Source organism: Cannabis sativa, chromosome 7, assembly GCF_029168945.1.
Source record: "Cannabis sativa cultivar Pink pepper isolate KNU-18-1 chromosome 7, ASM2916894v1, whole genome shotgun sequence".
In the NCBI taxonomy this organism is placed as follows: domain Eukaryota; kingdom Viridiplantae; phylum Streptophyta; class Magnoliopsida; order Rosales; family Cannabaceae; genus Cannabis; species Cannabis sativa.
The window spans coordinates 50,782,404-50,796,189 of record NC_083607.1 but is presented as its reverse complement, the minus strand read 5'-3'; the positions used below and the strand labels follow the sequence as shown (position 1 = coordinate 50,796,189).

Here is a 13,786-nt window from a genome sequence, read left to right as displayed (position 1 = left end):
ATTAGGGCTTTATTATGAAAAATTATTTATCAATATGGAATTAATTATTTATGATGATTTATTTGAATTCAGAATGCATTTTATATGTCTTTTATAGAAATGTCATAATTTTGCATGTTTTGTCTCTGGCAACATTGGAACGCGGTGTATGGCTATTAGAATCACATCCTCGTATTTTTAGTATAGCGGGACAATAGTTTAGACATTGGGAATGTCGGGAATAGTCGGGATGTTAGAGTTTCCCAAAATACCCCTTAGTGTCATTTTATGACTTTTAGTGTGGGCAAGGTGTTAGGTTATATTTAGCCTATGTTTCGGGTCTAGTAAGTAAGAATTTTCTCGGTTATTGGTGTCTTTTGGAGCGGTTTTACGCTTGATTTTCCTTGTTTTAGGTTCCCAGGGTATCAAAAGTCAAATTCAGTCAATTGATGAAAAGACGAGACAAACTGGTGAAAAATAGGAAAAATCTGCTCACTGGGTGTCAGTAGTCGCGACTAGCCATAAGCTAGGTGGCGACCCTTTTCTATGGTCGCGACCATGGTCGCGACTTGGAAGATTTGCCAGAAACTCGGTTTTTTGAGTTTTGCCTGTAGTCGCGACCAGCCCTTAAGGTGGTCGCGATCAGGTACGGAAAAATGCAGTTTTGACCTAATTCAGATGTTTTCTCAATTGGAGGCACACCTTTCATCCCTATATAAGGAATACGACTCAGAACGTCAAATTAAGCAAGAACAGACCTGAAAAGTGGATGAAAGTGGAGAGGAAGCTATCTTAAAGACCCGGAGCGATATCACCTTCTAGTTTCTTTCTTTTACCCTTATTCTTTCTTTTATGTCTAGTGTTGTTTCAGATTTAATCATAGATGTTTTTATGAAATAAATTTCCCATTGAGGGAGGATGATGAATGTTGTTTAAGTTTTTGCCTAGTTAATAAATAATTGCCATTCCTCCATCTTGATTGTGAGGATGATGAATGTTGTTTAAGTTTTTGCCTAGTTAATAAATAATTGCCATTCCTCCATCTTGATTGTGAAAACTATCTATATTTGTGTTTAATTCCATGTGCAAGATTGATCACCTTTTACATGTTTTATGATCTCAATTCGAAATCTGAAAATTGAGAATTGATAATGCTAAAATTGGATAGTGTAGGTTTTGATGTGAAACGAAAGAATTTACATAGCCTTAGTGACAAATAGATTATTGCTTAATGTTGATTTCATGTTGGTTTAATTAATAAGTTAATTAGAGAGCATGAGATTTAGAACCTAAAAGATCTGAAAAGAGTTAGGTTAATTTATAATCTGTCATTCACTTCAAGAAAAGGATAGCAATTAGGCATTAACATTGGTAACTTAACAACAGGATTCTCCTCCCTAATCTCTCATCTTGATTAATATTCATTTGTTACTTTAATTTTTTGAATTGTCTTATTAAATTCACAAAAAATATTGTTTTGCCAGATAGAATCATAAGTATAATTTAGTAGTAATTAGTCCAATTCCCTGTGGTTCGACCTCACTTGCGTGAGCTACTACTTGACTGCGTATACTTGCATAGTGTTCATAATTTTCGTAACACAAGGGCATTATGGTCTTTTTGCCTAGTGGGTTTTTGTCCTTTAGTGGACTTGGTATTATTTTAATAAGTTTATTTTAAGTGATTTCTTGGCTAAAATAGTAGATAGAAAAATCTTTTTATTTACTTTAATATTTCATTTCTACAAAATATCAAAAAAGAAGGAAAAATCATTTTTGGTCTATTCTCTCTCTCTCTCTCTCTCTCTCTCTCTCTCCTTCGAAACCCTTGGGGAAGGCAGCAACTTGGAGTGTTCTCAGCTAGTTTTTGCTGGTTTAGGTTGATTCTTGGAGGATCCTTTGAAGGTATAGCTTTAGTAACCTTCTCTTTAGCTTTCTTTGGTTTTTAAAGAAATAAATTTTTGCATGAATTGGTATTTTGTCGCTGTGGTTGCTGTAGCTGTTAGATGTTAATTTCTGTAGTTAAAATATGTTAGATTACATTGTTTTAAGCATAAATTGGTAGTTGTTTGAAGGTTTAGCCAAGTTTTGAGTTTTAGAACTCAAACTTGGAGCTTTAATGGTGAAATTCAATTCTAAGCTTTGATTGTTGTTTTGTTGCTTTTTTTTATGGGTAACAAAACTTTTATTGAAAGCAAAGAAAACTAGTAGCCACAAGAGGGGGCTACATCCCTTAAGAGACCAGTGGCCTCGACCTTGTGCACTCTCGCCCAACTGGCAAGTGCATCAACCAATACATTGTTCTCTCGGTTCACATGACAAACAGAGACCTTATCAAAGGACTTACACAAATTTAAACAATCACGAAACAACGGGTAAGTATCCCAGCCATAAGGAAGATGAGCATTTTCAAAGGCAGAAGCAGCAATCAATGAATCCGTCTCAATTTTAACAACTGCGGTCTGTCTCTCCTTTGCCATCCGCAGTGCCAAAGCAATCCCGAGAAGTTCACCCTCCAACACACCCCTGACTTTAGTCCATCCGAAGTAAACCAGAGACTCTCCCACATCTGCATCATTAATCTGGATTGCTGCAAAACCAACAACATCATCCGAGATGGAAGCATCAACCTTGCAGCACCAAGGCACATTCGGATCACTGAAACCTGGCCCAGCATTCCCCATTTGATGAGAATCCATTCTATGTTCGTCACCTAGTTCAAACTAGATTGTCTTTGAAATAAAATCCCGTGTTCGGTGTATAATTTTCCTAAAAATTACCTCCATATCATCTGCTTGTCCTTTAAACACACGATCGTTACGCCAATTCCAAATTGATTCACACAGAACCACAATCATCACCTACAAGTTCAGCTCATTCAGATTACACCACCACATTCCAAACTCTATCAGATTGTCCTTGTTGCACTCTTGAATCCTAATGCCAATCCAGAACCATAATGCCCGCATGCAGTTATATTGACAAAACCAGTGAAAAGCCATCTCCACTTCAGAATGGCAAAATTCACAGAATTTTTGATCAGCCTGCAGAAAACCGAGGTTGCTTCTAGTAGGGAGTAAGTCACTCAGTAACCTCTAGCAGAAGTGCTTCAGTCTGGGATGCATCTCTGTCTTCCACAACTTCTTCCAGAGCATATGAGGCTCATTGAACCTGTGATGCTGGCTTAACCAATATGCATTCTTGACAGAGAATTTTCCAGATCCAGAGGCTTTCCAAAATAAAATATCTCCCCCCTCATCCAAAGTTCTAATTCGAAGTATATCCTCTACAATGTCCGCTAAAAAGCAGTCCCTAACAACCTTCTCATTCCACCGTCTAGATCCTGGATTAAATAGATCCATCACCCTCCATAAAGACTGATTGTGTTGAAATTGAAAATTATTTTTAATTTCTTGAAGGCCTGTCCTAGGCAGCCATAGCCTATCCCATATTTCACAAGTACCATCTGCTATCATAATGCCTGCCCCATTCACACAAATAGCCTTGGCCTCTAAGATACTTCGCCAACATCGAGAGTCACTTCCAGTTTTCACCACATCCCACACATCATTGCTTTTACAGTACTTATCTCTGAGAAGCTTCACCCATGTCTTGTCCTTCCTCTCCATAACCAACCAAAAAAGTTTAGCCAATAAGGCCAAGTTCATATCCTTAAATCTTCTAAATCCAAGACCCCCACAGCTCTTAGGCTGACATAGACCACTCCAACTTCTCAGCGCATAATAGTGCTTCTTATCCACACTCTCAGCCCACCAAAACTTAGCCACCACCTGATCCAACTCCTCACACAAGGTACTAGGAACTTGCACAGTAGACATGAAATAATTAGGAATGCTTTGGAGGATCGAACTTACCAAAGTTGTCCTCCCCGCTTGGAAAATGTATTTAGCCTTCCACCCTTCAAATTTTCCGAGAATTTTGTCTTTCAAGAACAAGAAATCCTTCCTCTTATTAGCCGAGAAGAAAAAGGGATTGCCAAGATACTTCTCCTTCGGGTTCAGATTATTAAAACCCAAAATCCCTTTGACTTTCTCTCTACAAAGACGCCTAGTGTTAGGAGAAAACACCACTCCACTCTTGGCATTGCTAAGAAGTTGACCCGACCAACTTTCATACTTATGGAGACAATTCAGCAGCGAACTTGCATTTTTGATAGTAGCACTACAAAAAAAGATAGAATCGTCTGCATAAAGAAGATGAGTTATGGGAGAAGTTTTCCTAGCTACACGAATACCATTTAAATCATCATTCCTTTCAGCACAGAGGATGAGTTTAGATAGCACTTCACTGTATAGGATAAATAAGAACGGTGATAGAGGGTCTCCTTGTCGAAGGCCCCATTTAGGATTGAAGGGAACCAAAGGTGCACCATTAATCAATATAGAATAGCTGACTGTTGTTACACATTCCATTAGGAGAGTACAGACCTTGCTGCTAAATCTGTTCTCCTTGAGAACTCGCAAAAGAAATCCCCATTCAAGGCGATCATAAGCTTTGTTCATGTCCATTTTAACCGCCATAACTCCCTTTTTGCCTCTCTTACTTTTCATAGAATGAAGAACTTCCTGAGCAACAATAGAACTCTCTCAAATCGATAGACCAGGAATAAAAGCGGACTGGAATGGAGACACTAACTGATCCATACAGCCTTTAAGTCGGTCCGTCAAGATACGAGAGATGATTTTATAGCCAAAATTGCATAGGCTCATGGGTCTAAACTGATCAAATGTAGCAGCATTAGCAGTATTAGGAATCAGACTTATAAATGTCTCATTCACTCTCTCCTACATTCGCCCAGTTAGAGAAAATTGCTGAACCATCAAACGAACCGAATCTCCTACAATGTCCCAATACTTTCGAAAGAAAATACATGGAAATTTGTCAGGTCTCGGAGCTTTGAGGGGATGCAACTTAAACACCACATCCTTGATCTCACCTTCATCAGGGACACGACAGATTTCTTCATTTTCACTTTCTGTGACTTTCTCAGTGAAAACGGACTCCAAATCAGCGTCTATGTGAGGGTTCGAAAAGCAGAACATGGCGTGAAAACAGTCCTGAAAGTACTTCCCAATATCGCCCCTTCCTCTTATCCACTGCCCCTCGCCGTCCCTGACCGCACCAATGTAGTTTCGCCTTCTCCTGATCAGAGTGGACTTGTGGAAGAATTTCGAATTTCCATCACCAAACTGAAGCCAGTTCTCACGAGACTTTTGTCGCAAAATCCTACCCATTTTTTCCTCCATGTCAAGGATTTCCATTTGGATTTCTGCTTCCTTAGCCACCATAGAATGAGTGATAGACATCTTTTGCACACTCTCCAATTGGTTTCGAAGGTGTCTCAGATTTTTATCACAGAAGTCGAAAACGTTCTGGTTCCATAGCTTCAACTCTTTCTTAGTTCTGCAGAGTTTTCTAGGAAGCCCCATTTCCCTCTGATTAACAAACTCAACCTTCTAGGCACTGTGAATGACCCTTCTGCAATCTTCACTTGAAGTCCAGACCTCAAGAAACCGGAAGGGGTAATTTAGTTTCAAAGTGTCACCCCAATTGTCCAATAAAATAGGAGCATATGATCCGAGCGAATAATATGATAGTTCTGCACCTGGGAATTTGAGGAAGCAATGCACCAAACTCCATCAACAATAAATCTATCAAGTCTTTTCCGAATACGATTAGGTGCGAGCGTCGAATTCTGCCAAGTGAAAATGCCACCATCACTACCCAGGTCAATCCCACCACACTTAAACAAAAAATTTCTCAAAAATTCCCCTTCCCTAGCATCATATTCTCTGCCTCCTATCTTTTCCGTATGATCAAGAGTAACATTAAGATCACCCACAAGAGCCCAAGGATCATTACACTCACTCACTATCTCTGTGAGCCAACTCCAGAATCCCCTTTTAGAGGCACCGTAGGGGGTGCCATAAACACAAAACATTTTCCATTCCGGGAATCCCATATTAGCTTGGAAAGACACTAAGAAACCAATTTCATACGTATCAACAACATTACACATCACACCTATTCTCCAGGCAATACAAAATCCCTCCGCAAAGCCATTGGTCGGGATGCACCAATGATTCATGAACCCCGAGCGATTCATCACAGTACCCATAGCCTCCGCAGTAACTTTAGTCTCAGAAAGAAAAAGAAAATATGCATTTGAATCGTAGATAAGACCCCAGAGGGTCCTCTCTGCCGTGGATCGTCTTAATCCACGGCAGTTCCAAGTTAGGCACCTCATGAGGACGGTGGGGGCATGCTTCCGGCCGCCTCCTCGCCGCTTCCAAAATTTTGAATGCTGCTGTAATATCCCAGAAAATAAATAATATTTAAATAGACATATTTTATTAAATATGTAATTACTTGGGAAATGAAGTAGGATTATGATCTTACTTAGGTAAATTGTTGAGAAATTATTTAATGAAATACGTTATTTTCGGGCCCGTCAATTGTGAAAATTTGGCGATGTGGTTAGTAATGTCACGACATTAATGAAAGAACTATTTTGAGTACATCTTGGATTAAGTTAGAATTTTATTAGAGTGTCGGATTGGGGAATTAGTGAAATTACCAAAATGCCCCTAGGGTTTCTTTTAAAAAAAATAATAAATTAGATTAGGGGAAAAAGGGGTAGATTAGTAAATTTAAGGTGTTTGACTTTTCTTTTATTTTTAAGCTGCAAAAAAGAAAAAAAAGAAAGAAAAACCTATTTAAAGAGTTTCCTTCCAAGGCAAGAAAAAACATTTCAAAATCAACATCAAGCTTCTCTTCTTCTTCTCCTTCTGCCGAACCCTAGGAGAAGCTGGAAACCAGGTGAAACTCATCTTATTTCATCCACTCTTGAGCTAATCTAAGCCCTAGAAGCTAGCTAAGTGAAGGTATGATTTTCTACTCTTCTCTTGATTGGTTTTCTTGAGTTTAGTTTAGGTTTTGGTGAAGGTTTTCAATGAATTCTGAGCTGGGGTATAAACTGAGGGTAAGGTAGGTTCTTAGGGTTGAATTGGAACTTGTTTGAATGAAAATTGAGTGAGGTTAATGGCTGGTTGAAATTGGATATGGTTGTTGAGAGAATTGATATATTCCATTGAATAGTTGTTTGGTTATGTTATAATTGCCATAATATACTGTTCTGGAAAGTTTGGTTAGGTTTGGTGGAGGTTTGATTGGTTTTTGGGGTGAAAAACCAGAGATCACCATGGCTGCCAAGAAAAAAAGGCAGGCCATTTTTCTGGGTGTCTAAAAAACGGCCGACCGTTTTTCCCAGGAAAGGGGGATTTTGGGTTTTTCTCCTCAAGTCCAATCTGATCCGGGGTGTCTTTCGGAGTGGAGTTCAGGGTGTTTTAGAGATGGTTAAGCTAGTTTGATCTGGGGGAAAGTAGGGTGTGTTCGATTGTGAGAATTAGAGTTGATTATCAGAAATTTGATTAAGGTTTTCATTTGAGTTTTAATTGTCGTGACATAGGACCGAAATTGCTTAGCTTGTTTTTCGCTCAGGTCGGCCCGTACTCTTGATTTCTGAACCAAGGTAAGAAAAGTGGTAAGCACCGTATGTGGTTAAAGATTAATGTTTGAATGGAAGTGGCCTTGATTATTATCAAGACTTTGATTAAATATTTAGTAAGCCTAGGTTATGACCTAGGGTTGGAAACGGTTATTACCGTTACGAGTAATTACTCTTGAAACTGCGGTTAGGTTTCTTACTTATCGTTTGCTTTATCGGGGAACGATAGTGACATATTCAGCTCGTGGTTAACGAGTGGTAAAGGGGTACTTTATAAAGTACCAAGATTGTGTAATGTGAATGTGTAATGTGTAAAGGAATACTTTATGATATTGTATAATGAGTAAACATATTGGTATGAGATTAAATTGATAATCATTTTCAGTTAATGTTTTGGTTACTTTTCTTGCTGAGTCTCTGTGACTCACAGGTGCTTTATGGTGCAGGTAAAGGGAAGGCAAAAGTTGAGCAACCATGAGTTTTTGGTCGCAGTAGCAATGTACATACCAGCCGCAGTGACACGGCCCAGTAAGCAGGATGCTCTATTGTGATTGTATTTTGGAAGTATAAAGTTTATGTTGTAAAATACTTTGAAACCAGTTTGTGAATATTTTGAAAACAGGGGAACCCCGTAGTCCATATTACTTATCTTTTGTTAAACAGTTTAAAAGTTGAATTTTAATTATCAAAATTTAATTACCCACACTTTTAGTATAATTACATATTATATAAATCTCAATATTTTATTAAACTGCACACACGTGGCGTCCCTGTTCGACGGGGCGTTACAGCTGCCATATTTGATGTTAACCTCAATACAGTTATTAAGAGCTGCGTTGATATTGTCTAATCTGGCTTTATCCTCAGCATCAATTCCCCGTCTTAGTATAATTACATATTATATAAATATCAGTATTTTTTTAAATTGCACACACGTGGCGTCCCTGTTGGACAGGGCGTTACAACATGGTATCAGAGCGCCAAGGTTTTTAGATCCTGAAGACTGGTTTGATATGTACATTGGCTGCAAGGACCTGATCGACTCATGGTTTAGTAAGCTTTAAGTTAAAAGATAGCTTGTTAATTTTCTGATTACCTGATTATTTGAATTATGTTGAAATCGTAATGGTGTGGGTAGAATTATATTATATGGAAATACTTATCAGTATTGCTATTACATGGAATATGATCGCAGGTGTATAGTTATGCACCCAAGGCGGACTGGTAGGGGTACCCGTGAGCTAGCTGGGCTCGGGGCTGCCGGTGAGGGTGAGAACCCTCCACCACCACCTAACTGGGAAGAGTTATATGCTGCAATGCAAGAAACTATTCGGCAGCAGGGTGAGCAAATCAGAGAATTAAGAGAGCAGCGAGCTCAGCCTGCTCTAAACCTTAATCCTGATCCTTCGGCACCTCTGGTAGTGCCATCGGATGCAGGGAATCGTTTGGAACCATTATATGAGCGGTTCATGAAGCAGAACCCGCCAGTGTTTGAGGGTGGTGCTGATCCACTCAAGGCGGAGCAATGGATGAGTATGATAACATCCAATTTTGATTTTATGCGAGTTGAAGATAATGACCGGGTCAGGTGTGCAACTTATATGTTGCGAGATGATGCCCGTATTTGGTGGGAGATTGTATCTCAGGGTCATGATTTGAATAACATGACCTGGGAAGCCTTCCTAGCCTTATTTTATGAGAAGTATTATAATGAGTCTATTTGGGCACCAAAGGCAGAAGAGTTTATACGGTTAACTCAGGGTAGTATGACTGTGACGGAGTATGCCACTAAGTTTTATCGACGGGCAAAGTTTGCCTCAGATGAGGTGGCTACTGAAGCTGCTAGGAAAGCAAAGTTCATTCGAGGGCTGGATGAACACATCGCCCGGGATGTGATTGTTGCTTCTAAACAACCGGGGGTTGCCCGAACTTATGCTCAAATAGTTGAGTTGGCCTTAGTTTCTGAGGGTGCAGAAGCTCAAATACGAAAGAAAAATATTGCAAGAAGAGATTCATGGAAGCAAACAGCAGGTGCTGGTTCGGGTAGGGGTACTGATCCCGGTGACCGCAAGAAAAGACCTAGTGAATCATCAGCAGCAGGCCCAAACAAAAGATTCTAGGGTAACCAAGGTTTCCGTCGTGGTAGAAACGAAAACTGGCGGACTTTTCCTGAATGTTCGAGATGTAAAAGGACCCACCTGGGCGAGTGTCAGGCCAGGGCCTGTTTCCACTGTGGAATGGTGGGTAACATGAAGAGAAATTGTCCACAATTGCTACGACTAGAGAAAAAGAAGGATGATACACCCACTCCTGCCCGAGTGTTTGCCCTGACTCAAGCTGAGGCTGATGCTGGTCCTTCCACTGTGGCAGGTCAGCTTTCTGTTGCTGGTACTTTATTGACTGTTCTAATTGATTCTGGTGCGAAGCATTCTTATATTTCAAGTAGAATAATTGAGAAGTTGAATAGACCTAGTGATGTGCTTTCTAGAGGTTTTGGAACCTTGCTGCCTACTGGGGAGTTGGTTATCTCCAGTAGGTGGGTTCGATCCCTTCCAGTATTTGTGGAAGGAAGAGAGTTATCAGTTGATCTGATAGAATTGAACCTGGAGGATTTTGATGTTATTTTAGGGATGGATTGGCTTGCTAAATACAACGCCACCATTGATTGTAAGAGAAAAATGGTAACTTTTCAGCCTGAGGGTGAGGATCCTTTTGTATTTGTGGGTAAGATGCAGGGATCTCGGATTCCCTTAATTTCAGCACTTAAGCCAAGGGATTTGTTGTGTGAGGGGTGTATTGGTTTCTTAGCAAATGTAGTGGATACTACCTGGGAACCACAAGCGGGACCGGACCATGTCCCAGTGGTTCGAGAATTTCTGGATGTTTTTCCAGAAGAGTTACCGGGGTTACCGCCAAAACGTGAAATTGATTTTGAGATTGATCTAATACCAGGAGCTGAACCTGTATCGAAAGCTCCCTACAGGATGGCACCTGAGCTGAAAGAGTTAAAAGTTCAATTACAGGGGATGATGGATTTAAAATTTACTAGACCTAGCACTTCACCTTGGGGTGCACCAGTTTTGTTCGTGAAAAAGAAAGATGGAACCTTACAAATGTGCATAGATTACCGGGAGTTAAACAAGTTGACAGTGAAGAATAAGTATCCTTTGCCAAGAATAGATTATTTATTTGATCAGCTGTAGGGAAAGACTGTCTTTTCCAAGATTGATCTTCGGTCTGGTTATCACAAACTGAGGATTCGGGAGGAGGATATTCCCAAGACAGCTTTCCGGACCCGGTATGGCCATTACGAATTCCTGGTAATGTCCTTCGGATTAACAAATGCCCCAGCAACATTTATGGACCTGATGAACCGAGTGTTGAAAGACTTTCTGGATGATTTTGTTATTGTCTTTATTGATGACATTCTAATTTATTTAGACTCAGAAGAGACTCACGAAGGACATCTTCTAATGGTATTACAACGTCTCAGGGAACATAAGTTGTATGCCAAGTTTAAGAAATGTGAATTTTGGTTACCTCAGGTGAGTTTCTTGGGGCATGTGGTGAGTAAAGATGGTATTTTAGTGGACCCAGTAAAGATCGAAGCAGTACGTGACTGGCCTCGACCTAAGTCAACAACCGAAGTTAGAAGTTTCCTGGGGTCAGCAGGGTATTATCGAAGATTTGTTGAAGGCTTTGCAAAGATTTCTACGCCTTTAACTGAATTGACCCGAAAGAATGTAAGTTTGTTTGGACTGACAAGTGTGAAGGTTGTAACACCCTAACTACCTTAGGCGTATTACGTGATTTTTAAACGTACTGTGCAGCTCGTTGATAATCAACGAGGTTTATGGAAAAACGTGATTAATTAAAATTTTGCTTTTTAATTAAACTTATAAACCAAATTACAAAAGACTCGGGATCCCGATTATAAAATCATTTACAAAAAGTTTCAACTGTTTAACTGTTACATAAAATAAAAGTCGTCTAACGACCAGTTACAAAAATTCAGCCTTGCTGTCCCGAGGATCGTACGCTCCAGGCCTAACCGCCCCGACATGTACAATCTCATAAGCTCGCTCACGGTCCATCAGCTATAGCCTTGCCTTTACCTACACATGAACGTAAACTGTGAGTCGACAGACTCAGTAAGAAAAGCATAATAATATCATACATAATTCTAACCGCCGTGTCCAACACGATGCGAGTCCCGCCATCGCCATGTCCAACATGGTGCGAGCCACTACCGCCATGTCCAACATGGTACCGAGTTACGAACGTTCATAGGGACGGTACTATCGACACGTAACAACCTGATCGGTCGAACCGGTCATACTCCGCGGTCATACTCCGGCTGTACCGACGTGTTACTATATCCTCACGATCGGTCGAACCGGTCATACTCCGGCCTTGGTCATACTCCGGCCCTGTACCGACGGGATACGTCAATAGCACGGAACCACCAACCAAGTGTCGGCTGATCGGTCAAACCGGTCATACTGCGTGCTGGTCATACTCCGGCTGTCTCGACGTGACAGGGTTGGGTGGTTCGAAGCCAACATACAACAAATGTAATCTAATAGGCTTCCTACATGCACGTTAAACATGTAATCTACATATGCATACCGTTATACTAATCTTACACGGATTCCGATTTCGGTGTGCTTAGGCCAACTAGGAACCGAAGGTGAGCGGCGGATTACGGCTCCTAAACCATAAAAATCACAACGCTATAAGTGACACGCTAAATCACTTCCCGGGGACTAAAACTTGGAACTAAAAGTTTTCCTATCGATAAAAAGCATGGCAATACCCCTAAAAACATAAAAACGAGGAAAACTAGGGTATCTGAAAATTCCCCAACCGGTAGACCGGTTGCCCAACCGGAATTCCGGTTCTGGGAATTACTGGACACCCATCCGAATTCGGTTGCACAACCGAATTAGGTTCCTCGCAGGAATTTTTCAAAAATTCCTAACTCAACCAAATCAAACCCAAATGGTTCCAAAACTTCCAGACCTGCTCTAAATACCCCAAAGAACAAATCTAAGGCAACAAACTAATCCAGAAACCACAGAAACAAAAATCACCATTGAAGCTCAAGCTTTGAGTTCTAAACTCAAACTTGAGCAAATCCCACAAACATGCAATCAAACCTGGTTAATTCTACTTAAACATGCTTAAACTAGCTTCTGAAATCAAATAAAAACATCAACAACAACCCAGCAACAGATTCAATCAATTCTCTTTGAAAACCATATTTTGAGCTAAAACTTCCAATTTTGAGCAAAGCACTTAACATTCATTACTAATAACCTAAATAATCACAAATCAACATACTTAAATCTCAGAAACAACAACAATATTTCAGCAGCAACAAAATCAAAGAATCAAGCATGCATCACATTAAAACTCATCCAAAATTTCAAAGAACATGTAGAGAAGCTAGAGCTAGGTTTACCTTGTCTAGGATTACTTAGATCTTGCTAAAATAACTTGAATTCAACAAAGAAATCCAGCCCTAGCTGCTCCATAAGCTTGGCCGAAAATGAGAGAGAAATGAGAGTGTGTGAATTTGGACTTTTCTTTCTAATTTTGACTAAGTGTAGAATTTTTGTGGAAAAAGGAATATAAGCCACATATCACATTTTATTTCAGCCAACAATTAATCAAATAAACACTTATTTTCCATTTCATAAAATCACAAAAGACAAAATACTAATGGGGCAAAAAGACCATTTTGCCCCTCCACCATAAAATCATGAAAATCATACTAAAGGGGTATTTTTGGGAAATTCTAAATTCCCGGCCATTCCCGACATTCCCAATGTCTAAAACCCGTCCCCAAACTACTAACATACTAAGTTGTGATTTCTACCGAGTAAAACGCCGAGTTCCAAAATACCGGGCACCGGAAATGCAAAATATGAAAAACTACTGAATAACATAACCATGCATTTCTGAATTCCATAAATAACAGTAATAAATTATTTAAATAGCTATAAATAATTTCATAATTAATCATAATTAACTGATAATTTCCAAATTAACTAAGCGGGCTTTACAACTATCCCCCCCTTAAAAGGATTTCGTCCCCGAAATCTAACCAGAATAACTCTGGATATTGAGCTCTCATATCTGACTCTAGCTCCCAGGTGGCTTCTTCCACCTTACTGTTTCTCCAGAGAACCTTGACCAATGCTATGGTCTTATTCCGAAGGACTTTATCCTTTCTATCCAGGATCTGCACTGGCTGTTCCTCATAGGTCATGTCTGG

The 13,786-nt window shown here is 39.9% G+C and overlaps 2 protein-coding genes across 2 annotated transcripts; both read right to left on the bottom strand.

Annotated features, from left to right (window-relative positions):
• Window positions 1-4,783: 4,783 nt before the first annotated feature.
• Window positions 4,784-5,428, bottom strand: LOC115696474 (uncharacterized). Its single transcript, XM_030623376.1, has one exon. It carries the CDS (start codon window positions 5,426-5,428, stop codon window positions 4,784-4,786), a length of 645 nt encoding a protein of 214 aa, XP_030479236.1.
• Window positions 5,429-5,532: 104 nt separating this feature from the next.
• LOC133039747 (uncharacterized) lies at window positions 5,533-6,246 on the bottom strand. The gene has a single exon (XM_061118683.1). It carries the CDS (start codon window positions 6,244-6,246, stop codon window positions 5,533-5,535), a length of 714 nt encoding a protein of 237 aa, XP_060974666.1.
• Between the last annotated feature and the right edge of the window lie 7,540 nt (window positions 6,247-13,786).